Consider the following 26254-nt stretch of genomic DNA (forward strand, 5'->3'; position numbering starts at 1 on the left):
ATGTATTTTTGAACGTTAGTGGTCATTATAGTAAGCCTTTGTGATTAGGGGTGGTTCCTTTATTTTCTCTGTAATGTGGTTATATTACTTTTATAATAGCCTAAAGGAAACAAACAAACAAAGAGAGAGAGACATTTAATGCCTTGAGCTCTTTATAGAGGGAGGAGGACGGGGTGTTGGGAAGAAGGCTCTAGGCCCCATGGGCAATCCAGACAAAACCAGGAACCCTTTAGGTTCTGCAGTTGACTGAGTCTGCCGTCAGCAAACAGTACTTCCCTCATCTCTAAGATCAGTGTTTCTCCCAGCCGGGATCCAGATCTAGCACTAGGAAGATCCCTTGGGGGCATTTGATAAACAGGAGTCTTCAGAATCCAATCACCTGATTGCTCCTAAAAAATTTCTTTAAATGTTTATTTAATTTTGATCAAGAGAGATAGAGCGTGAACAGGGGAAGAGCAGAGAGAGACACACACACACACAGAATCGAAGCAGGCTCCGGGCTCTGAGCTGTCAGCATGGAGCCTGACATGGGGCGTCAGCTCACAAACCAAATCACGAGATCATGACCTGAGCTGATGTCAGATGCTTAACTGACTGAGCCACCCAGGTGTCCTGATTGCTCCTTAAAAAGCAGTCATGGGCTGCTGCTGGAATAATCCTGGGCCCCCACCTCTGGGAAATCCTGTTTCAGATGACGTAGGTTGGAGTCTGGAAATGGGTGCTGTTTTCAGGTGCCCAGATGCCTCCGGTCATCAGCCACTTGTGGGAGCTGCAACAGAGTGGGTGGGTTAGCATAGTGATTGGAGAACGCCATCATGACAATTGACAGAAACCCATTCGGCTGATCCATTCTTCAGCTTCACTTATCTGAAACAAACTCTGAATATGCTCACCAACTCTTTGACTGGGTTCTTTGTCCAAAATAGACATTTACTATGGCATTGGCATCTGTCACCTGGGCATTTGTACGTGAACGCTAAAGCCACTTTCCAGAGAGTTTTGACCCCAATCACACCAGGGAAACTTCAAAAACAAGGGAATACATTGTGCTTTGGGATCCAGATTGTTGAACTGTGTTGTTTAAATTCACTTAGTAAGCGTGTAAGCTCACCTTGAACTATGCTTGCTGAGAGTTGACCGGAGAACAGCCCAAAACATTCCAGAGAGGCACTTCCTACCCCAAAGGAATGCAGAGCCTCTTAGGAAGGAGGTAAAGGCGGGGACAATCTTGTCTCAAGTCTCGACTTTGTGTGTACTACCTCCATTATTTAATTATTTTTAATGGAGTCTAATTTCTTCACCAAGCTGTGGTCTTTGGTGAGAGTTTTAAAAATAATTTTGACAGTTTTTGTAGTATCTGCTGGCTGAATTCCAATAGTTTGCCCTCGGGAACTTCCTTGTTGTGGGGAATTTCACCCAGTTAAAGTTTGAGGCGAAGGATTCTGGGATGGTTTGTCCTTGGCCACTTGTTCAATTAATAAGTGCTGAGTGACATTTGGACACTCTTCTCTGATCTCCTCTTTGGGGCGCCTGGTGATGTCCCTGCCTGTGTGTGATCATCACCTCCCCCACCACAAATCAACTGGAAGATTGATTTCTTCTTCCTTTCTGGAAGTCTAAATTTATTCCCTGGGTGTTTTGCAGTTGCCGGTGGTCAGGGACAGCTGTTCCACCACGCTTGACTTTGAATAATTCTCTGTGATGAAGTCAGCAAAATACTGGAAGAAGACAAGAAAACAAACGCCTTCATGGTCTCTTCTCATCAAGTGCTGAAGAGAGGAAGATCACCCCCTCTCCTTGGTTTAAAAAAAAAAAATCAGGAAAAGATGAGATCCTAAACATATTTGAGGCAACAAGATTGAACAATGTTCTTTTCCCCATATTATATAATTACTCTTTGGTCATTGTAGAACAGCTGATCAGCAAAAAATGAAAAAATTTTATAAAACCCACTGTAATCTGAGCATTCAAAATCACACAACATTTTCTCATGTAGTATTCTTTTTTTTTTTCCAATAGAAGTGTGAACAAAAAAGGTGGAAAAATTTTTTATATTCTTTTTTTTTTGGAGCCCATTTTTCATTTAACATATGAGCATCTTTCCATTTCAATTAACATTTTTCTACAGTATTTTTTGATTAGTTGTTTTAATTGGAAAAGTAACACAAAAAATTCAAACAGTTCCAAAGAGTATTCGTGAGAAGTGAGTCTCCTTCACACCAGGACCCCAAGCTCTTCCCTCCTCTTCATTGAAAACACTGCCACCAGTTTCCTGAGTGTTCTATAAATATTCTACATACATATGCAGGCTTGGGTGTGTATGTCTTTTTTAAACTCAACATATCCTAGAGAGCTTTCTAAATTCGTTCTTATAGATGTATTCTTTCTTTGCCAGGAATATATAATATTCCACTTGATTGATGTTCCTAATTTATTTAAACAGTCTAGTATGCTGGATATTTAGATTCTTTTCTGATAGTTCGCTGTTATTAAGCAGTGCTGCAGTGCTTAACATAATTCCTTGTGCTTTATGCTGTTTATAAATAAGACAATTTTGCAGAGGTGGACTTCCTGAATCAAAAATTATGTGCCTTTGAACTTTTAATAGATGTTCTGCTTCGCTCCAAAAAGGTTACACCAATTTACACCCCTACCAACAGAGTATCAAAATGCTCCTATTCTGGCCAATAATGTCCATTATCGGACTTTTTAGTCTTTATGATTCTGATAGGTACAAACTCGATTCTTATTGTTGAATTCATATATATCTATATATCTAGATATATATACTCTTTCTATACATAGTATATATATTCTCTCTCTCTCTCCTAAAACTTTGGTTTGTGAGTATAATTCATTCCAAAAACAAGCTTATAATACAAAGCACTTTTATATCAAGGCAAATTTCAAGAACCATTGAAACATTAGTTTTGATCATGTGACATTCGGTATCACGTACTAGTATTGGAAGACTTGGGTCATTTATCAAGTTGAAATTTATTAGAAATGTTTGCTCATCTTATGGAACACTGACAGAACGAGTTACCCACAAGCCAAGGTTTTACTGAATACATGTAAATGGCTATGAGTGAACCTGGGCATATTTCTGTTTATAGATCATTACATCATGTTAATGGGTGTACAATATTCTATATTCTTTAGGGTAACTATACGGTATTTAACACTTCTTCTGCTGAGAGATATACAGGTTGGTACTATTTATTTTTTTTACCATTATGAATGATGTTGCAGTAAATAATCCTGGACATAAAGTTTTGTGCCTTTCTTTAATTTCCTCATTTTTTTCCAGTTTCTTTGGAATGTTTGTTAGTAAAGTGTAGGAATTGCTTCAAAATACAATTTTGACATGGTTTGCTTTTCTCACACTAAACAAGTAATTGCCTGCAGATGCACCATGTGTGTTGAGGTGGGGGAGGGGTTTGATTGGGACACTACTTTATTGTGCACTAAAAATATTAAGGTCGTCAATACACAAAAAGTGTATTTTTCACCAGGCACTTAGCAAGTTTTTCAGCTTGTATATCCATATGTTTTTGACTAAGCCATGAATGGAAGTTTCATTTGAAGTTATTTTGCTTCCCAGTACATGTCATGCATTTCATTCCCTATTATTTTAGTCCTTTTCCTTTCCAGCGTTCTGCCTCTCAGACCCCAGTGAAGAGCAAGCCGTGAGTTTTCAGTTTTGCCAAGAGTTACATATTTGCAGAGCTGGAAGAAAATAAAGTAAAAAATATTTTTTAATGTGGGTCCTGGCTCACAAGACTTTCATTTAGATGCTTCAAAGTGTCCACTTTAAATATCAAGGAAAATATTCCATTTCCACCCTATCAACGGCTGTAATGCCTGAATGAATTAGAACGGAACTCTAATCTCTCCCCAAGTGGAATTGGATCATCCCGTCCTAATAAAATGAGCGCTCAGGGCAGCTGCAAACAGGAAGGCTCCTGGACTCTTGCCTCCTTCGCTCATGTTGTTTTCCTACTGCTACTGCCCGAGACCCTGCACCTCAGGGGTATTCTGCCCGAGCCCCCACTTCTCCAGCGTACAACACGTCTCAGCCATTTGTTTGTGTATCGTCTCCTGTCTTTGCCCGGTTTTAAATACAAAACTTTCCCCCTGTAAATGGAGGGAGTCCTAGGGCCCAAACCATATTAAAATCAAGGGCTCTGGCCTGGCACATTTCTTCCTGAAACTTACTTCTGTGTGTTTTCATTCCTGGGGCCTTCTGCGACCCAACTCTAGCCTTCCCAGCTTGTCCGTTCTTTCCTTCTGTCAAGAAGGCCAGACAGTGGAACAGTGTCCTCAGCTCCGACTCTGGTAAAGGAAGGCCTTTCGCTGAAGGACCTTGAGCTTTACAGTCAGTTAACTCTTGGAGCCCAGATTGCACCCAAGAAAACTTGTGATTCTTTAGTCTGATGTCTTGTTGTCAACCACAGTTGTGCAGAACTGCTTCTTCTAAAAGACTGTTCAACCAGTCCCATAGGACAATTTTCTTCCTGTCTTCCTGGCTCTCTCTATTTTTTTTTAATATGATTGTCTCCCTTTTTTAAAAAATGGAGATATACTTGACATAAAGTTATAATAGTTTGTTGTGCAACGAAATGATTTGATATATGTACATATCTCAGTGTGTACATACTGTAACCTATGTACATATGTTATGGAAATGATCACCACAATAAATCCAGTTAACGTCTGTCACCACACATAGTTACAAAGTTCTCTTTCTTGTGATGGGAATGTTTAAGATCTACTCTTAGCAACTTTCAGTTATACAATACAGTATTGCTAACAATAGTCACCATGCTTTACGTTACATCCCATGACTAATTCATTTTATAACCGGAAGTCAGTACCTTCTGACAAACTTCAGCCAGAATTATTTCCATATTATTTCCATATAACAGTTGGGGCTGGGTGTGGAGGTGGAGAGGGTGGGAGGCACAGTGAGTATGAGGTATCAGAATCCTTAGCACATATTACAACGGGGTTCTCTCCCCTTCAAACCCTGGTCAGTTCTCGAAACCATTGTTTAGTGGGGGTTTCCTCAAAGATAAAAATGTTACAATACAATGGCCCATGTAGGACGCAGTTTCTTTGGGCCCTGCCAGACAGAATTTTCAGTCTCCAGGGAGTTTAGGGTGTGTATAGAGAAGTTTTTCTTTCTTGTTACTTTTTTTTTTTTAATATGTCACCTTTTATTTTGAAATAATCTTAAACTTACAGAAGAGTTTCTAGTACAAGGAACTTCCATACCCTTTGCCCACATTTGCCTTTGTTAATTGTTTATGTTTTACCACATTTGCTTATCTTACTTTCTCTGTATGTATATTTTTTTTTCCTTTTTTTTTCCTGAACCTTTTGAGATTTAGTTGGAGACCTCATGCTTTTTTACCCCGAAATACTTCAGATTGTATAGGTTTCCAAATGAGGAAATTTCACATTAGTATACAATGGATTACTTTCTAATCCATATCTGTGTATGAAAATTTCTTCATTTGCCATAGCAATGTCCTTTCTGGCTGTTTTGGTTTCTGGTCCAGGATTTATTAAGGATCATGTATTGCATTTAGTTGTCCTGTCTATTAAATCTCTTTTTACCTGGAATAATTCTTGGGCCCTTGTGACTTGGGGTCATGGTAACTTTGAAGAGTATAGGCCAGTTATTTTGTAGATGGTTTTTTAATTTAGATTTGTCTAGTGTTTCCTCAAGGTTTAGATTTAGGTTACACATTTTTGGCAGGAATGCCACATCATCAGAAGAGTGATTATGTGTTCTCGCTGCATCCTATCCAGAGGCACATGATGTCAGTTTGTCCTAGTATGGGTGACATTGGCTTTGATCCTTTGGCTAAGGTAGTGTCTGTGGAAGATGGGGGGAGGAGCTTCGTTTGCTTGGTCAGCCGGCTTCTCTCATGAGTATACTCCATAAAGACAGTGCAATATGAGGAGACACTTTCTGGTCCACCAGATCTCTAAGATGTGCCCTTAGGTCATGTGAACTCCATTCCTTGGGGTGACAAGCAAGCACCATTCCCATGATGCGCAGTTAAGCTTCACAGAACATTGTGTAATTAACCAATAACATATCAGAGTACATATATACACAGATAGAGTTTTAAAATGAAACTGTGATGCTTCCATTCATTTATTCCCTATTCTTGCTTCTTACCAAACACATCAGAAAGGGCACATATAAATAATTGAATTAAGTTGTGGTAAAGGGAGAACTAACCCTGAGGAAATAGTAAAGCCAGAGAGAAAAATATATATCACAGGCCCTGTGCTAGAGGTGTACGCATATTTAGCTTTGAGACTTGAGGTGAGGGCTCGTATGAAAAGGAAGTTATGGGAGTCAAAGAACTTATGAGGTAAGGGCTTGCCTGGTGTTGAGGAGAAACGGTTTTTCTGTATATATAGATGCCAAAGAGGGGGTTCTCCCTTCAGTTTCTCATAAATGATCTGCACACTGTGCTCTGGGTGACAGTCCTCAAAAAATCTCCTAACAGTGAGAACACCAGGAGTTTCAGAAAGAAGTTTTCTGTAACCTTCCTAAACACTGGGCTGTGGCATGATGTCAGAGCAGCAGCCAGGAATGTGTGACCACCAGAACAAGACCACGTATGCTGTTTGATTCAAGGATAAACTTTGGAAAATCCAGAGTTGTAGCTTTATTTGTTGTGTGTATTTGACTTACTCTTGTTTTTAAGGTCAACCTCCGCTTGGCACAGCCTCTCAAATAAAATGTAGAGGTATAAGTTTTTGTTTTGTTTTGTTAGGGACCAGAATCTCTGGTTACATTTTTAAACTTTTTTTTTAATGTTTTTTTTTTTTTTTTTTTTTTGATACAGAGAGAGACAGAGCATGAGAGGGGGAGGGGCAGAGAGAGAAGGAGACACAGAATCTGAAGCAGGCTCCAGGCTCTGAGCTAGCTGTCAGCACAGAGCCTGACGCGGGACTTGAACCCACGAACGTGAGATCTGACCTGAGCCGAAGCTGGAGGCTCAACCGACTGAGCCACCCAGGTGCCCCTGGTTACGTTTTTAAAAGCGGAGCTGCTCTGGTTTCTAGCTCCCCTTCCCCCCACTCCAAAGCGTATTCCTCTCTTCCTCAAAGACGGCCCAGAACACTTCACAGGGCTGAGAGACAGCAGCCCGGAGATGCTAACCCCAAGGTGTGTACCCTCAGAACTTTTCCATCTCTGGGTTTCTTCAGAATTTTTAACTCACATAATGTACGGAACACACTGGTGGTTTCCCACATGGCCATGAGCCGAAAGGAGATTTCCATCATCTGGAATAGAGGTCAGCTGCGGTGCTCACCACAGCCGTGAGGCCGCGGGGCCCTGGTACGTGCCCTCCCACTCTGCTCTTTAGCGGTGTGGGCTCCCTGTTTTGCACAAGTACTCCAAACCGACAGGTTAGGCACCTTCCAACCCTAGGACCTTGCACTTATGGTTCCTCAGCCTAGTATCCACCCCCCTCGATTTCTGCACTTTATTCAGATTTCTTAGATAACACATCACCTCCTCAGAGAGGCCTTCCTTAACTTCTGTGCCTAATATATTTCTGCATTTATTTATTCAAAGCCCTTTTCCCAACTATTACACCATGTATTTGCTCTTGTCTGTCTCCCTACTAGACTATACTCTCTCAAAGGGCCAGGACTCTAGTTCATCGGTCTCTCTAGCACCCGGGAACAGTGCCGTTTACCTGACTGGGGCTCCGCAGGTATTTGGTGAATGAATAATTAAATGAACTATAGAACGCTGGAAAGAAAAAGTCAACTATAGTCCTAGCAGGCAAACACCACCATGATTAATACTTGATACTTTTTCATTTCAAAGGTAATTAACTTCTTGGAATCACTAGAAACCCCATAAGAACTAGGAATATAGTCCTCAAAATGCATACATGCACATATTCTCAAAACTTGACGTATAATTTTACCAGATTTCCTAATCCTGCTTCTCTTCCCCCTCAGCGGTCCTATCCTGATGCAAAGCATCCACTTTCATCACACCATTATCTTTTCTAATCTCATTGCTGAACAGCGGCTCTTCACTTTACATTTCTGTGATTCCTTGTGAGGCTGATGATTTTTCCGTGTTTGATTGCTAATTGCTTGTTCTATTTCATAAGTTGTTCAACTTCTTTGACAGTTTCTTGCCGTGTCTGTTGTATGAGCTCTTTAAGTAATCAAGATGTTTACTTAAATGATACCTTGTAGAAAGAAAACAGATTAAACATTAGCATTTCACATGGACAACTTTTTCTCAGCCTCTCACCTCTCACAGCTTTTTCTCCACCTCTCACCTCTCATGGGACACAGCTAGATTCATTTTCTGTTACTTTGCTTGGGTTGCCGCACTTTGCACCTGGAGTAGTTTTAGAATCATTCAGCAGGGCGAACCAATAAAAAGCTACAATAAACTCTCTCCTGACTAATGAAAATAAATGCATGAATCAGAGTTTCCATTTCCTGCTGGGATAAAAGTGTACTTATTGTCTGAAGATAATAACACAGTGTTGGTTTTGCTATTGCCAGGCCATCGAATTAAATTCAAAGACACAAAGATAACTTTGTGGAGCAGCAAGGCAAAGCATCCAATTTCCTCTTTTTCCAACTTAGGTCATTATTTGCCTAAGTTCGCTGGCTTCATAGATGTGCTTCCTGTCACGGGCCGCGTTTGATAAATCTTGTGAGGTCCCATAAATCAAATGGAATCTGAGTAGCACATGCTGGTGCTGCTTTAGGTGGAAGAAATAGGATTTCTTTACAGCAAAACAATCCAGAAGAAATCAGCATGCCAACTTGTTCTGGATATATTAACATCTAGCTTGTTCTGGATATATTACAGTGATGAAAAGTGATGGCTAAATCTTTTAAATGCCAATAAAATATGCGTTTTAGGTCCTGCCTTTGCTAGGAACACATAAAAACCAGTGTTACAGGCATTTCCATCATGTACACGTAGGAGAGCAGTTACCCAGCATTGCACACTGGTCCGTCAACTGCACTACTGTGTAGACAGGTCGACTGCAAAGCAAGTGGGAAAATCACCTTCTGGTACGAATAATTCAGGGCTTCTTGTGAAGCAACGGCAGCTTGGGTTCCAAGTCTGAAGCTAGAAGAGCTGGGGGGATCTGGAAGACCGCAGGTCCACCTGTCAAATGTTGGGGCACCTGGAAGTGGTTGGAAGTGTTGGAACAGCGAAGCCAGGAACGGAACACATCCCGGAGCTCTGTGCCTTATCAACTGAGCCCGCTGAGAAATTGTCTTGTGGTTATTCTCACCCAGAATCAAAATAAAGGGCTCAGTGTGAAGTTGGGAGTTGGGATAGTCCAGCTTCTTGGTTTAATACTTTACAGATTTTTGGAACCAAATGCACCCTGAAGTGAAAAGTTGCCTTTTTTTTTTTTTTTGCTGACCTTGTTGGATGGCTAATACTGTTTCTGGGAAATAAGAGAAACAAGCGGCTCATTGTTGGCAGGAGCTGAGAGAGACACAAGAAGGGCGAGAGACGTGTCTGCAGCCTTTTTTCCCTCTTCATTGTGTCGTGACTGAGTCAAGGCTGGGCTGTGGCTGGATTTTTCTTTCTACCTCTATAGACATGTGTTTTCCATCAGACAGGGCTGCGTGACACCTGACATTGGCCAGTTCACATGAGTTAAGCCATGTACGGCCCATAAACAGAGAGGAAAAGACCCACAGCTGCACTCAGACACTCTTGATGCTGAAATATTTTTGAAGCTTGGTGTGGCTGGGTCTGCACATGTGTCAGAAACGATTTACACCTGTATGTTTTGGCTTCTTCCTGTTGCATATCATTACTTTCCAAAATCTCCTGTGGCCAGAAGGTCTAGTATTACCTGTTGGCAACACCTTTTCTTGTTTAAACCTTCCTGAATTATGAAATGTAACTTTTCAAAGTTACCTGATGTGTCTATTTTTTTCTTTTTTCTTTTTTAAAGACTGAAGAAGTGGGGAATCTGGGTGGCTCACTCGGTTAAGCCTCTGACTTCAGCTCAGGTCATGATCTTGTAGTTTGTGGGTTCGAGTCCCATGCTGGGCTCTGTACTGACAGCTCAGAACCTGGAGCCTGCTTCAGGTTCTGTGTCTCCCTCGCTCTCTGCTCCTCCCCTGTTCATGTTCTTTCTCTTTCTCTCAAAAATAAACATTAAAAGAAAAAGACTGAAGATGGCCCTGTATCATTTTTGGTAAAACCAGATCATAAAACAAGAGATTCATACTGATTTCATCATTTTGTAGTAGGATATATGTTAATTACTTTAGTCTACATTAGGCTTTTTCATGAAATTGGGAAAAGGAAACACATCCTTTTCACTGAATTAATTTTTTTAATGTCTTATTTATTTCAGAGGGAGACACACACACACACACACACACATATACACACATGCACACACACACAGACCAAGTGTAAGTAGAGGAGGGGCAGAAAAAGAGGGAGTCACAGAATCCAAACCAGGCTCCAGGCTCTTAGCTGTCAGCACAGAGCCTGACACTGGGCTCCAACTCAGGAACCATGAGATCGGGACCTGAGCCGAAGTCAGACGCTTAACCAACTGAGCCACCCAGGTGTCCCTCCTTGTCACTGAATTTAACTTGATAAATACTTTTTGATTATTGAGGGTGAGCAGCACAGGGCAGCGACTGGTGATCAGTGCAACTGATGCTACCCATGGCATTCTAGCATATTCTGCGGGCTGCCTAGGTTTGTCACAGCCTATGCCTATGATTTGTGCAGAGTCATTTATCCTTCCAAGGTTCATCTCTAAAATGACTGAATCGGCCTAAAGTCACTGGTTTTAAATTGTGTCCCAAGGTCCCATGCCAGGATTTTAAGGGAATATGAGTGAGCAGAAGCTAAGCTCAGTTAGTGTCTGGACTCTAAAAGCTGTGTCTGTTCAATAGATTTTAAAAATTGGTTTAATATTTTCATACAAGAGCTGAGAAATGCCTGTAGGAAAAGCAGAGTGAAAGCAAGAGGATTTAGAGAAGATCGTCAAAAGGGCCTCCATTTAAATGTTCCCTTACGCACTGGTACCAGCTCAGGATCTAGGCTTGCTTTGAACTGAATCCCCTGCACGTGTGGATTGCCTCTGCTTCATGTCATACATTGGCTCTGGGTAAGGACCTTACTACTAGGAAACATTTGAGATCCCTAGTCTCTATGGACTCCCATCCCTTCAGCTTGAACTTCTATGTGATGGTACAAAGTTGGGTGAAAACATGGCCCCCACCACCTGTAATGAGCATTGTGGGGAAAGTGAGTTTATAAACCACTAATGATAAAACAGAGCAAAATGAAATGGATGCTGAGCAGAGAACTATGCTCTGGAAGTGAAGAGAAAACATCCACAAAAATCTAGTATTCATTAAATATTGACTTGTAAAATTATGGGAGTAAAAGTTACTATCAATTTCTGACCCATAAACCCTGAAACTTAGTACAGTATTTAGTGTCTATCCATCAGTAAGGCAGATTCGAAGTGCACTAAATTACTTCTGTTTCTGTAAAGAAAATCCTTACCATTGGTGTTGCTTCCAAGGAGTAGGTGGAGACTTGGCTCCTTCTTCAAGAGCACAAATTCCATTCTCAGGAAGATGAGAATTGGTTCAAATCACAAAAGAGAATAGTTCAGTGTTTTCTTTTTTTTAATGTTTTTAATTTATTTTTGAGAGACAGAGTGAGCAGGGGAGGGTCAGAGAGAGAGGGAGACACAGAATCTGAAGCAGGCTCTGAGCTAGCTGTCAGCAACAGAGCCCGACACAGGGCTCGAACCCACGAGTCGTGAGATCATGACCTGCACCTAAGCCGGACACTTAACTGACTGAGCCACCCAGGCGCTCCACTCAGTGTATTGTAAAAGGTGCTTTTCTTCAGCATGTATGGCCCAACCAAGAATCCAACAGAAAAGACTTCCTGACTTTCAAACTTAATCAAGCGCATGCTTCTGAGTGATGCAACACAGTGTCATAAATAGTGCTTGATTTCCTTAAAACATTACAGGCTAAGTGGAGGAGTGATATTTCCTCTCTGATTAGCAGATAATGTGGATACAAAAGGACAGCCAGCTAGTTGTAATCCATGGAGGACACAGTGAGAGCTAGTCTGGATGGACTGCCTCGCTGTGATTGTAAATATCAAACAGCTGGGGTGCCTGGGTGGCTCAGTTGGCTAAGCCTCTGACTTTGGCTCAGGTCATGATCTCACAGTTTGTGGGTTCGAGCCCTGCGTCAGGCTCTGTGCTGACAACTAGCTCAGAGCCTGGAGCCTGCTTCCAGTTCTGTGTCTCCTTCTCTCTCTGCCCCTCTCTCTCTCATGCTCTGTCTCTCTCTGTATCAAAAATAAATAAAACATTTAAAAAAATTAAAAAAATAATCAAACAGCTAATTTCATACTGGCATTAGTTCTTTGTAAGGAAACACGTTCAAATGGAAACTGGAAACTTGGGGGGGTTCTACTGCCATGAGTTAGCTAGGCCCTCGCTAGGCCATGAGTTAGTTAGGCTACAACAGTCACAGCCTAGGGGACCAAACACCCCATCTGCCTGGGCTCTGCCAGCTGTAGCTCTGATGTCCAGTGTTGCAGGAAACCCCTCAGTCTCTTGTCAGATCAGGACAGTTGGCTGCCCTTTGTGACAGACCTCAGTTCCAGCATTTGCAGAGCAGGGACAGAAAATGAAGTGATTCTAATGGTCCTGATTCAGGAGTCCCTGTGATACCCTCTTGTAGGTAGTTATGTGTTTGGGAGGTGCTTCTCATGGACTTTATATAAACTTATAGCTCAGACATCAAACTGAGGAAGTTTCCTGGATCCCAGATCAAGTGTGTATTTAAATGTTGCATATTCACCTGCTTTGAAGAAACTGCAACAGGTGTTCACAGCCTCTAAGTCAGCCTCTCTGAAGCTCTCTTTGCTCTCAAGGGAAGATGTTGGAAGGATTCTTTGGAACATTTAATGTTATTTTATCATAGAAGCAAGTAAAAAAAAAACCTCTGAAAAGATAGGTTATTTTTGAATATATGGAAGTAAAGTTAATGCAGTACGGTTTTGTGAAAACTGATACACAAGCTAAACCATCTTTGCAGTTTTCCTGTTAAATAAGCCTTTGCTTATGAAGAACTTAAGATATTCTGGTAGACTTTTCTAACCCTGTTTTCCCTGAGTTTTGGTTTTCTTTGTTTTTATGTTACTTTGTATCTTGAACAGCAGTCGGCCACTCTAGGCAAGTAAAACCTCTTTGTTCAACATTCACCAGACAGCTATGTTCCTTTCTCTGGCTCCATGTCCTACACATCTGCTTAGCTGACTGTAAAGGGCTTAGCACATAGTAAGAGCTTAATAAATATTAATTCATCTTCAATTCAAATTCGACACTGCCAAGACATCTGCTAAGTTGCAGTGGACCAGCATTTCCCAGTATTCCTGCTCAGGAGAACGCTGGACTTCCAAGTCTGAGAAGTGCTGCATTTTATGTCTCCTTCTTGGAAAGTCTCGCTCTCTGTTAGAGCCTTAAAGGCTCTGAGGAATCCTGCACTAAAACAAATTCTTTTAACTTTATTTAGCCCAACATTTCCCAATCTTATTTGACCATGGAACACCTCTGAAAGCAGCTATTATTATTATTTTTTATCCTAGCCTAAAATCTATTTGCTCCCACAGAACACCCTATATACCATCTTTTTTTGGAGTATTTATCCATTTTTTATATACACTATAAAAATTGTCCACTTTTATGTACCCTATAATAGTGAATTAATAGTATTGGAGAGACAATGTCCTGCACAGTTCCTAGTATTTACTGAAGATATGCTTACTACACACATACACACACACACACACACACACACACACACACACACGGGGTTCTTTTTTAGAACAGTTCCAGGTTTACAGAAAAATTGAAAAGATGGAATTCCCATATACACTCTCATTCAATTTCCCATACTATTACTATCTTACATTAGTATAATTGATGAATTAATTGATACATTATCATCATCAATGTATTATAATTGATATTATAATTATAATTATAATACCACATCACCTTTACTTGTCATGTCTCCTTACCTTGTTTTTGGCGGTGATAGTTTCTTAGACTTTCCTTGTTTTGGTGACCTTGATAGTTTGGAAAAGTACTGCTTAGGAATTTTGAGGATTCCCCTCTGTTGGAATTTGTCTGATGTTTTTCTCTGATTAGACTTGAGATGATGGGGAGGAAGTGTTGTTTTTGTCACACCTTATCAGGAGTCACGCTATCACTATGACTTACCATTGTTGAGGTTGACCTTGATCATCTGGCTGATAGATAAAAGAGTTCTCCACTGTAAAGCTGCTGTCCCCCTCCACCCAGTCAATACTGTACTCTTTGGAAGGAGGTCACTATACACAAACCACCTTTAAGGAGCTGGAGTTTTGCTTTCCCTCCTGGAGGACAGTGTATTTACATTAAATTATTTGGAATTCTTCCATTCAGGAGATTTGTCTTTTCTCCCCACATGTATTTATGTATTCAGCCTTGTGTTTATATGAGTGTGAACTCATGGGTATTACATTTTTATGAAACTAATGAACCATAGTCAGCAACATTTGATACTTTCTCCGTTATTGATAGAACAGAAGCACAGCTGGGGAGTAGGTGCTTGGGTGCTCCCCAAATCGTAGAGTGCTTGGGGAGGCTTTCTCCTTCATTTCAATGGGATTGTGCCTCTGACATGTTGACAGAATCCTGTATTTTTAAAGGTTCGGCGTAAGAGGTGCTTGGGTGGTCCGGTCGGTTGAGCATCCTCCATCGGCTCCGGCTGTGATCTCATGGCTCCTGAGTTTGAGCCCCGCATCTGCTTGCTGCTGTCAGTAGAGAGCCGACTTCGGGTCCTCAGATCCTCCGTCCCACTCTCACTGCCCCTTCCCCACTTGCGCTCTGTTTCTTTCAAAAATAAACATTAGAGGCACTGGGTGGCTCAGTCGGTTAAGCACCCGACTTCAGCTCAGGTCACGATCTCGTCGTTCGTGAGTTCGAGCCCCGCGTCGGGCTCTGTGCTGACAGCTCAGAGCCTGGAGCCTGCTTCCGATTCTGGGTCTCCCTCTCTCTGCCCCTTCTTTGCTCTCCCTCTGCGTCTCTCTCTCAAAAATAAACATACACTTAAAAAATTGTTTTTAAGTGAACATAAAAAAAAAAGGTTCACCTTAAAGTGTCAGGTCGGGTATAGTGACCCATCAGCCGAGAAGCTTGTCAGAAGGAACAAGGAGACTGGAAATGAGATGAGAAATGCATACCTAGCTACAGGCTTTCCTCTTGTCTCTCCCCAGACGCACAAGTGACTGGGGAGGAGGACTTGACGGGAGTAAAGTAACTTCTGTGTATTTCTAGGTCTCTGGCTATCGGCACACTGTTGTCCTTTCCACAATCTACGCAGAGCCAGCTCCGTCCAGGCCCGGGATGGGTGTTGTAGTTGAACCTAACCCCTTAAAGTTTTGTTTTCTTCACTTGGCATTGTGCGTGCGTGCGTGTGTGTCTGTGTGTGTGTAACCAAAGCCTATTTTTAAAATGAGGGAAGCAAGCCCAGGACACAGAATGGCAAGTTACTGAACGTCTCTGAGGTCAAAAAGACGTTTGTCAAACATTCCAGGAGGCTCCCTGGGCAGCCTCTGATTCACTGGCCTCCCTCATCGTCTGCAGCTCCTGGCCTGAACAAGCCGCCAAAGCACTTTCAGGGCTGTTGCTTTCTCTTCCCTTGTGCTGCAAAAGGCGAAAGTTCAGGGGTGAAGCCTTTACCTTTTTTTACGTGCTTGTTTCTTAGGTAGCAAATGATGTGTGGGCTTAGAACTGAGTTCTTTGCAGAACTTCTTTGTAGAAGTGACCAAGTGTTTTTGCTGGAACGGTGTGTCCACAGGGCTCAGCAGTGTACAATGCCCTCGGCAGCATTAACCAAAGGGTTATATCCAACATGGATACTCACCCTCCCACCACACCCCATTCCTATGTGGACTGTTTATTTCACCAAGGACACAGCCATTGACTTAAAAGGGTGTTCTGATCTCAGATGCTGTGGGGTTTGTTTTTCTTTATACTGAATGATAGCAGTGAAATGTTTCTGGCCACTAGCTGCTGAGCATGGTTATATTGATTTCCAAAAACAAGAGAAGCCAATTATTGAAGGGGGGTAAAAAAGGAAAAGGAGATGAAAACAATGAAAAAGATAAATGTCGATTTAAATGTGAATCCTGACTCTCTTGGAAGGGGAAAAAAAAAAGATGTCTCTGCTTTAGTATTCATGCATTCCTGCTTCAATGGAGAAATCTTCTGTTTGGGTTATTCCTTTCTGTGGGGACTGGCAAAATCTAGAGCTGATGAGGTCTTTAGCCTTTTTGAGGCATTTAATGGCAGTCTGCCCTTAACTGGTTTGGCCTCAGAAACTTTATTTGGGATACTCTGCCTGTCTTTTTTTCTTTTTTAAGCTGAATTATTGTTCTCTCCCTAAATTGTTCTGAAATACTATCTCAAGAAGTGTTCTATTCATTGCAGATTTACATTTTTTTGCCCTTTTCATGCTTTCCTGAGGACCTCCCCTCTGCTTATCTCTGTCTTGGACCTTCTTTGCCCCCATTTTCTCTGAGTAGCTAACACAAGCAGTGGTTTTAAAGAATCTCAGCCATCTGCAAGCTCAGAGAAGATTCAGTAATCATTTGAAATCAATTGACTAGAGCAAGCAAAATGGCAGGTTGAATCATGGGTGCCTCGGTGGACTCAGGATACCTGGCTTCTAGGCTTCTGACCTTTTTATGACCTTGACGAAATCCACTCTTCCTTTGGGTGTTGGTTTCTATCATCTCCACAAGGAGGAGCCTTACCAGGTGGGCTGTCAGCTTTGAGGATCTTGATTATATTCTTAAGCCTTATTTGTTGCTTATCAGATAATTTGGGGATTATCTCCTTACACTCCATCAAGAAAAAACTGAGTTTGACACATACATGACCATGTTTTTATTTTACGGTTTTTATTTTTATATTTTTATGTTTTATGTTAGTAATAAATGCACATAGGAAAACTTCAAAATGGTACTGAAGAGGAAAAGGAAAATCTCCTCCCATCCCTGACACTTGTTTTCCTCTCCAGAGGCACCCACCAGCCTCTTGTGTACCCTCCTAGAGAGATTTGCTCTGTATGTATAATACGCTCTCTAGGGGCACCTGGGTGGCTCAGTCCATTAAGCGTCCAACTTTGGCTCATGTCATGATCTCGTGGTTCACAAGTTCAAGCCCAGTGCTGGGCTCTGTGCTGACAGCTCACAGCCTGGAGCCTGCTTCGATTCTTTGTCTCTCTCACTCTCTCTCTCTCTGCCCTTCCCCTATTCATTCTCTCTCTCTCTCTCTCTCTCTCTCTCTCTCTCTCTCTCAAAAATAAACATTAAAAAAATATGCTCTCTCTTTCTAACTACAAGCAATAGCATGCTCATGCATATAGTTCTATCCCTTGGATCCCCCCCTCCCCCAGCAATGTGTCTTATATATTGCTCTATTTAAGTACCCACGGAACTCCCTCATTCTCTGGAATAGTTCTGCAGAATTCCTATGAATAGATGGATCATAATCTCCCTTTGGTGGATAGAATTTTTAGTCTTTTGCTACGATAGACAATATTGTGGTAAATCTTCTACACAATTTTGTTGGTGTGTGTGCTTGACTTTGAAAACAAAACTCTTGTCTTAGTCACTACGGTTAATAACTGGAGATGTGTAGTCTGGATGACCAACTCTAAATTAAGTGGAAGAAAGCAACATCTCCCCCATTCCTCTCTATTGATGTCTCTGTGAGGGCTGGTGTTTGGCAGACTAGCCAGGGTGTGGTTCTAGAAGAGTTCTTCTCCTATGTTTTCAACTCCCCCAGATAAGGAGGCAGATGCTAATCAAATCTGCCGAACAGCATTTGGTTCCGTGTGGAGTTGAGAAAGAGTTCCTTGTGAGGGACCTCGGTGCAGTCTTTGTACCCGGACAGGGCAGTCTTCCCAAGTCACTGAACACGGTCTTGCTCCAATGTGTCTGTCACATTGTTAACTTACAAGACCCGCATCACTTTTAAAACTTAATAACCTCTGTACTGCCAACAAACAGCCTCGCTTTTTTAACCTTCTTTTTCCTAATCTGGGGATTTCTGATTGGAAATATTCAATTTACAGATTTCTCTTTTTCTCTGCCATTATGGCAGAAAAAAAATAGGAGGATACTTTCTCAGAAGTTCAGAAACGACTGTCCCTGGAAATAATCACTGTTCTTCCATCTAAGCCTCCTTCTGGCCCAGAAGAGGTCTTGTGAATTAAGCCTTTCTGGAAAACTGGACTTTATCTTACTTTAATCTGTCTTTAAGAGCACATCCCCCCTGTGGTGGTGCGTTCACAATCCCTGACCCCCTACCCAGGCCTTCTAGTAGAGATCATAAAATGTTCTAACAGTTTCTAGAATTTCTTGTGAGAACTGAAACACTCATTTCCATTATCTTGCATCCATTGTGGCTGCGCTTTTTTTTCTCTTCTCAAACTGAGAACAGAAGAAATTGCCCACTGGTTTCATTCATTCATCCCATCGTTTTACTGAGTTTCCCTGTGTGTCAGGGTTGGTGCCAGAAGGTGAGAGTTCTTTGTGGTGAGCTTGGTTCAGAAAGGGAAGCCTGCACCTGGTTAGGCAGAATATTCCACAAGCAACCTTCCCCCGCCTTGGGGAGATCCTCACTGAGCCGACAGCGGTCCATCCTTCCAGACCTTCCTCGAACCCTTCCTGTTTGTAACTCGAGCAGTTTTGGGCCCAGGGCCCTGTGTTGATGACCCTGCTGTTTCAGTGGTAACTTCCTTGCTGTTGAAGGCAAACAGTGTTGAGCAGGCTGCCCTCAGTTTCGAGTAGCTGTTCCCGTTCTTCAGTGTGACAGGGGGCGGCCGAGGACGGTACGTCAGGAAGCCTCCACTTGGCACACCCCTTTACCTCTTAGGTTTCAATCTCTTCCACAAACTAAAGCGATGGACTAGATCATTTCTAAGCATCCTGACAAAGCCTAACCCTCTAGCATTCCACAGCTCCATATTTAAATTCACCTCATTTCTTCACACATTCCTTCCAACAGCCTGTTAATTCCTGCGAGGGCAGGAGCTGTTTATCCAACTACAAGCCCCGTGCCTGGTACACAGGAAGTACAATAAAGATTTGAGTGGATTATAAATAAGTTTTTAAAAAAAGAATGTTTTTTACCCGACCTCTACCCCCATCCGGAGGAAGTTCTTACTGTGGAATTAATTGTTGCATGAGGAAACCAATTTGTCTACAGAAAATCTGTGTTGGTATCTTTTGTGTGTGTGTGTGTGTGTGAGGGGTCTGCACATACATTTAATATATAGTTGATTAGGCGGCTTTAAAATTCACTTAAGAAAAGTTAGTTATAAAACATGTTTCTACATGATGTCCATAGCAACCCAAAGACCTAAAATATTTAACTTTTAGACTTTAAACAAAATATGCCTGGGCACCTGGGGGACTCAGCTGGTTAAGCATCTGACTCTTGATTTTGTCTCAGGTCATGATCAGGTCATGATCCCAGGGGTCCATAAGTTTGAGCCCTGCATTAGGTTCTGCACTGACAGTGCAGAGCCTGCTTGGAGTTCTCTTTCTTCTCCCCCCTCTCTCTGCTGCTCCCCTGCTCACTCACACACTCTCTCTCAAAATAAATATGTAAACTTAAAAAAAAGTCAATAATTTTCTTTTTTTAGAGATAGTGATACCAAATACAGCAAAAATCAAGAGTTTTTCCTCAAAAATGAAGTATATAAGACTATATGTTGTTTTGGGTCCAGTTGATCTAAGAGCAAATAGAAAAGCATGGTTTTCTTTATTACAGGATATTGCCTAAACGGAAGTTAAGCACATTTGACTGATTAACTGTTTTAAGAAAATCTAGTGCTTTTTAAAAATATTTTTGTTTGGCCGGGGAGGGGGGGGGAATGCCAATTATAGAATTCATTAAAGAATTTTAAAATTCTTTTTAAAAATTTTTTAATGTTTATTTTTGAGAGAATGAGACACAGGGTGGGGGTGCGGGAGGGGCAGAGAGAAAGAAAGACATAGAATCTGAAGCAGGCTCCAACCTCCAAGCTGTCAGCACAGAGCCTGATGCGGGGCTTGAATTCATGAACCTTGAGATCGTGACCTGAGTTGAAATCAGACGCTCAACTGACTGAGCCCCCTAGGCGCCCCAGGGGGAGCCCTTATTGAACGAAGCATCAGTGGTGTCCTGCTTCTATGTAGGTCCCTAGTCTAGGTGCTTTGTTTTACGTCCTGCTCATCAGTAACTCATCCATCCTAGATATTACTCTACACCTCTGTGTATCTGTAAGCTCATGCTCTTCCTAGCTCTGCTGTAAGCACGCAGGTTGTCTGAGAAAGTGCCCACACTCCCAGATGTCCTACGGAAAATTGCATCATGTATTGAGGTAACTAACCTTTGGTGGAATTAACTTTTGACCACTATGTTCTTAAAAGCTTAACATGTGCTCTAGACACAGGGAAGGTGTGAAATAACTTTTAACAGGGCACCAATGCTGAGATTAGATGAGTCAGGAGTAGGGCCAGTATCTGAGCCTCCGTGAATGGAATTAAGGTAATAATTACTTAAACATTAATGATTAACAAGAAAGTACCTTAGAAGGCATCTCAGGAATCTATACTCCAAAGCACAGAGCCTTCTGATGGTCTTTTTCTGATAAGGTGTTGTAGGCCCTGTTCAATAATCTCCTATGTGTTCTCTCCCACAGTGATGAATCACCAGCACCAACAGCAAATGGCACCCACTACCCTGAGCCAGCAGAACCACCCTACTCAGAATCCACCTGCAGGGCTCATGAGCATGCCCAATGCGCTAACCACTCAACAGCAGCAGCAGCAGAAGCTTCGGCTTCAGAGGATCCAGATGGAGAGAGAGAGAATTAGAATGCGCCAAGAGGAGCTCATGAGGCAGGTATGGCCTTCTGTGGTGCCTGCTGGAGGCTCTGTGATCTTTGGTGCCAAGGCTGGAGGGTAGGTGGCTGCTGGCCTTAAGGGTAAATCTTTCTATAGAAGCATTAAAGGCTCAAAGCCTACTTCAAACCACAGGAGTAGAGCCCAGTTTTTTCCCCCAGCATCTACCATGGCTGCCTTTGGAGTCTACTGCTAATCGTTAGGAGGAAAGGAAGACTGTTCCAGTTATCTATTGCTGTATAGTGTATTATCCTAAAACATGGAGGCTTACAACAGTAGCCATGTTACTATACCCACAGTTCTGTGGGTCAGGAATCTGAGCAGCTCTCAGCAGCCTGTCCTTCTGCTCTAGATGGTGTTGACAAAGGCCAGTCAGTAGTGTGTAACCGGGGGATGGGTTGGTCTAGAAGGTCCAAGATGGCTTTACTCAAGTGCATGGCATCATGATGAAGACAGCTGGAAGACAGGTCTTGGTTGGGACTAAAACCTAGAGCATCTAAATATGGCATCACTAGCTAGCACGGCGGTCTCACGAGTAGGACATATTGCATAGTAGCATGGGTCTCCCAGAGAGAATGTTCCAAGAAACAAGAAGTAAAAGCTGCCAGTGTCTTACAATCTGGTTCTGAAAACTGTCACCTAGTCACTTCCGCCATATGCACCTGGTCAGCGAAATCACAGATTTGCCCTAGATTAAAGCAGATAGTAGAGAGGGATGTTTCATGGACAAAATGACAAAGAGTTTGCCACCATCTTTGGTCTACTGTGGAGCCTGAAAAAGAATTAGGGAAAATGAGAAAGGAAAATGTTTGCATGTGGGCTCTGATAGAGTGGGTATTGATCAGGCACCTTAGTGCCAAACTCCATTCATTCATTCTTCATTCATTCATTCAGTCAGTCAGTCACTCTGTCAGTAGATAGAATGTTGCTATGTGTTCTCTGTGGGTCAAGGTCAATGCAGCACTTCAAAAAATAAATAGAAGAGAATCTCTGAAGGAACTGACAGTTTTCTGCCTCCTTGGTTGCTTGATCTGTGTAGAATGGACTTCTTTCTTCTGTGTTGCTAAACTAATGTAGCCTATGTATTTGGGTCTCATAAATTTTGGTGGCTATATTTTAGAGAGGAAAGCTTCAGTTTATTTTCTAATTCTTCAGATTTTGCTGTTTGACTTGCATGAAGCAAGGTACATGGGTGGCTTCCTTTCTCTTGTTAAAGACATAAGTAGTTTTAACTGTTTTAGAGAGCATTCTTGCAAGTGTTGGGGGAGGTATCATGGTAAACACTACTTCTTCTTTTAGTTACATCTCATATTTTAAAAAATATACATTGACTTCTATAAATGAATAATGTATTTCTTGTGAAATAAATTCTAGGGTGAAAGTATCTCTACTCTGTGAAGTTTCAAAGACATGGTGAATTTAAATAATTCTTTAGAATTATCTTGACAATTGCCTTTGACAATGAGGGAAGTGAATATAAATTATGCTTTGTTGTTCAGTAGAACTATTCTCTGAATTTGAGGAATACAACTTTATTAATGTAACTACAGTTGTGCCTTTTTCCCTGAGGATTTATGTCTGAACTTCCATGGTTATTTCAGGATAACAGTTGTTTATACTGTTTTTAGATACACAATATCATGTTTCTTAGCAGGAAGTAATTGTATTATTTTTTGTCTTAGGATAATTCCATTTGGGATATTTTTTTCTATTTTATAATATAGAATAAATTAAACAGTATTATAGTAGCATGTGTAAGTTTTCTCTTAGTTTTACATTTAAATGACCTTTAATGAGTTTTATTTTTTTTCTTACCCAAAGTTATCACCATTCTGCAAAGAACAGCTTGGTTCTCAGTTTCTGCCCCTTTCTTTGTTTCTCTTTCTCCTGCCCCACCTCTTTCTTTCCCACAGAAAGTATTTCTGCAAAGGGGTGGGGAAAAGTGCCCCAAATTGTTTCCTTTAAACCAACCATAGGTGCCTTTGAACCAGAATGTAGTCTTGATGGTTCGTATTACAGAAATGCCAACCAAGTTCATTAAATATGAGGCCGCGGGACTAGGAGCATTTTGTTGCATCGTATTGTACAATTCTGCTGACAGCACAGTGGGGAGAAACGTCCAGAGTTGCTCACGGAGGCTCACATAGTTCAGCTCTGACTCTGTGTGTGTGTGTGTGTGTGTGTGTGTGTGTGTGTGTGTGTGTGTTGTAGTTAGGAGGAGGAAAGGAGATGGAATGGGTGGTTCTGATGTCTTTTTATTTTTTATTATGGAATACAGGAAAAAGGCCTAAAGAAACGTTTTAATCATGGAACCCCCTTCCCCTGCCCCCGCCCCGAAGCATCCTGCTCCTCAGTGTCAAAGATCCTATTTAAGGCCATACAATAAAGAGTGTTGGAGTGTTCTCTGATAGTTTTCTGGGGCACTTGCCAAGTTGCTTGATTGTTCAGGTGTGGATTATGTCTATTATCTTGGTGGGGTTTTTTTTCCCCTCCTTCTCCTCCTCCCCTTCCTCCTCCTTCTTCTTTCAGGTGATTTTCTGCCTTACTTTGTGCACTTAAGCCAGGGCAGGGACAGGGACATGGACTGTCAACAGAGGTGATATTCGGCTTACCTGCTTAGCTGCCTTTTAGAATTTGCTAGATAGAAAACAGGAATAAGAGTAGAGGAAATGGTGGTCCTAATGACGTCTGAAGATTATCTGTAGACCTCCAGTTGCTCATCCTGTCCCGCTCCCGTGCCCTTGGTAGTCAACAACTGCCTTAATATTCTTCGCTCCCTGGGCAGTTTGTAAAAGCATGACTCTCCTCTTGCTTGCCCAAGGGCCCTGGCAGTCCAGGCTGACTTCTGGGGGGCCTTGCTTGCAGGCAGCCTTGACCTATCTGCAGTTCTACCAAGAGAGACTGTCCAGGCGAGAGGCTCCCTCCTATTTCTTTTTCTTTCTTTCTTTTTTTTAAACATTTATTTATTTTTGAGAGATAGAGAGCATGAGTGAGTGAGGGGCAGAGAGAGAGGGAGACAACAGAACCTGAAGCAGGCTCCAGGCTCCAGAGCCCGACACGGGGCTTGAACCCACAGACTGTGATATCATGAGCTGAGCCGAAGTTGGCACCCCTGCTCCTTCCTGTTTGTATCTCTGTAGTGGAAAGGGAGGTTGGTAAAATTTAATGAGTAGATGAATCTATTCTGTAATTCTTGGGAAATCACTATTCTGAAAGTTATAATAGGTGTGAAAGCTCCATATAAATTAAATACTATCTTAACATTTGGTTTCATTTCTCCTTCTTTCTCTTCCTTCTTCCATGCCATCAGTCCTGTAAATATACGGTCTGACGATGTTGTAGGACAGAGAAATCAACTCGTCAGTCTTCACTGCACAATCTGACGTACACCTCGTAACACCCAGGGCTCAAACGTTAACCATTGTTACTGAAATGATGTCGAATATTAACAAAGGGATTTAAGGAAAGTTTGATTACAGATCTAAGGTGACACTTCCTTTTTCCTTATTCTTAATAGAAAGGAAACTTTCTATTTCTTTCCAGAATAGAAAATTATTTTTTCATTCTTTCCTTTATCTTATTTATCCAACGAACATTTATATAGTGAAAAATAACAAAAGATAAATGGGACTTGGCTGCCCTCAGATAACTTGTATTTTAACAGACAGGCAAAATGATTAAATGAACTAAGCCAAATTAGTGGCCAGAAGGGTAAATTCAAACTATTTCCTACTTGCCGTCTTTGACTTTCATTCCTAGAACAGAGGCCAGACATACCACAGCACAGAGTTGTATGAAAGTGAGCCTAAGACACTTCTTTATTACTTTTCGGTGGCCCTTCAGGCCAACAAATTGTTGAACAGCTACAGAAATAGAATCAAGGAGCTGTGAAGTTTCTGGTACCTCCCTCCATTAGTAATATTCTTACTTTTTATATTTAAATGTTTATTATTTTATTATTTAAATGCTATTTATTTATTTTTGAGAGAGAGAGAGAGAGAGAGAGAGAGAGAGAGAGAATGGGGGAGGGACAGAGAAAGAGGGAGACACAGATCCAAAGCAGGCTCCAGGCTCCTAACTGTCAGCACAGAGCCCAGTATGGGATTCAAACCCATGAACTGTGAGATCATGACTTGAGCAGATGTCGAATGTTCAGCTGACTGAGCCACCCAGGCATCCCAGGATTCTCTGAAGTAGGAGAGTTTCATTAAAAATGGGCCCTACAACTTCCCATTGGTTGCTGTAGTCACAGTTGACCCTCTTATATCCGGTAACAGACGAGTTATCTTGAGTGTTGGCAGGTGCTCCAAGCCAAGGGGTGCCCTGAACAGGCGCGGGGAACCCTGGCCCAGTCTGCGGCACACAGTCACAGCAGGAGGGTGGATGCTTCCCTGCTTTCACCCAGGCATCATCACACACATTGTGGAGAGTGAATTTCTGTGAAAGACATTCTCCATTGTCCATGATCCATGAGAGTTTTATTTTTTGCGAAGTTTCCCAAACACGAAGAGGCAGCTTCAGGTTGAAGAGAGAACTGGCAACTCTAGAAGAGAAAGCAATCTCAGTTGAAGGTGTTCTTCCCGGTATCTTCATATTAAAAAAATTTTTTTTTTGAATTCAGTTTGTGACATTTTTTTCTTTTTAATTAGAAAAATGTAATGTTTTTAATTTATGAAGATATAATTGACGAGGGTTTTTTTCTGATTGAGATGAAAGAAAGTGTGCGCTAAGTGAAAGAGGCCAGATCTGAAAAAGGAACATGTGCTGTATGATTCCATTTATATGACATTCTGGGAAAAGGCAAAACTATAGGAACAGAGAATGGAAGTGGTTGCCAGGGTTGTGGGTAGGGAGGGGCTGCCTGCAAAGGGGCAGCACTAGGGAACTTTGGGGGTGGTGGCCCAGTTCTATAGCTTGATTGGGGTAGCTATTTCACAACCCCATGGATTTGTCAAACCCGGAAATGTATACCATAGAGCACCTGGGTGGCTCAATAGTTATGCATCTGACTTCCGGCTCAGGTTATGATCTCACAGTTCAAGAGTTCGAATCCCACATTGGGTGATCTTGAACCCTGCTTTAGGTGAGCATGAGCCCAGCTTTGGATAAAACATTAGCCCCACTTTGGGTAAATCCCGCTTCTCTCTCCCTCTCCCTCTCTCTGCCCCTTGTGGGATTCTCTCTCTTTGTCTTTGTCACTTGCTC

The 26254-nt window shown here is 41.9% G+C and overlaps 1 protein-coding gene across 2 annotated transcripts in view; it reads left to right on the forward strand.

The window, feature by feature from the left end:
* The window catches only part of WWTR1 (WW domain containing transcription regulator 1), a 136123-nt gene that overhangs the window by 88005 nt on the left and 21864 nt on the right, over positions 1 to 26254 (forward strand). For both annotated transcript variants that reach the window (XM_029940066.1, XM_029940068.1), the window contains one exon: positions 20848 to 21050. In XM_029940066.1, coding sequence (XP_029795926.1) covers positions 20848 to 21050 — 203 coding nt within the window. The remainder of the gene's footprint in view (positions 1 to 20847; positions 21051 to 26254) is intronic.

This window comes from Suricata suricatta, chromosome 5, assembly GCF_006229205.1.
Source record: "Suricata suricatta isolate VVHF042 chromosome 5, meerkat_22Aug2017_6uvM2_HiC, whole genome shotgun sequence".
In the NCBI taxonomy this organism is placed as follows: domain Eukaryota; kingdom Metazoa; phylum Chordata; class Mammalia; order Carnivora; family Herpestidae; genus Suricata; species Suricata suricatta.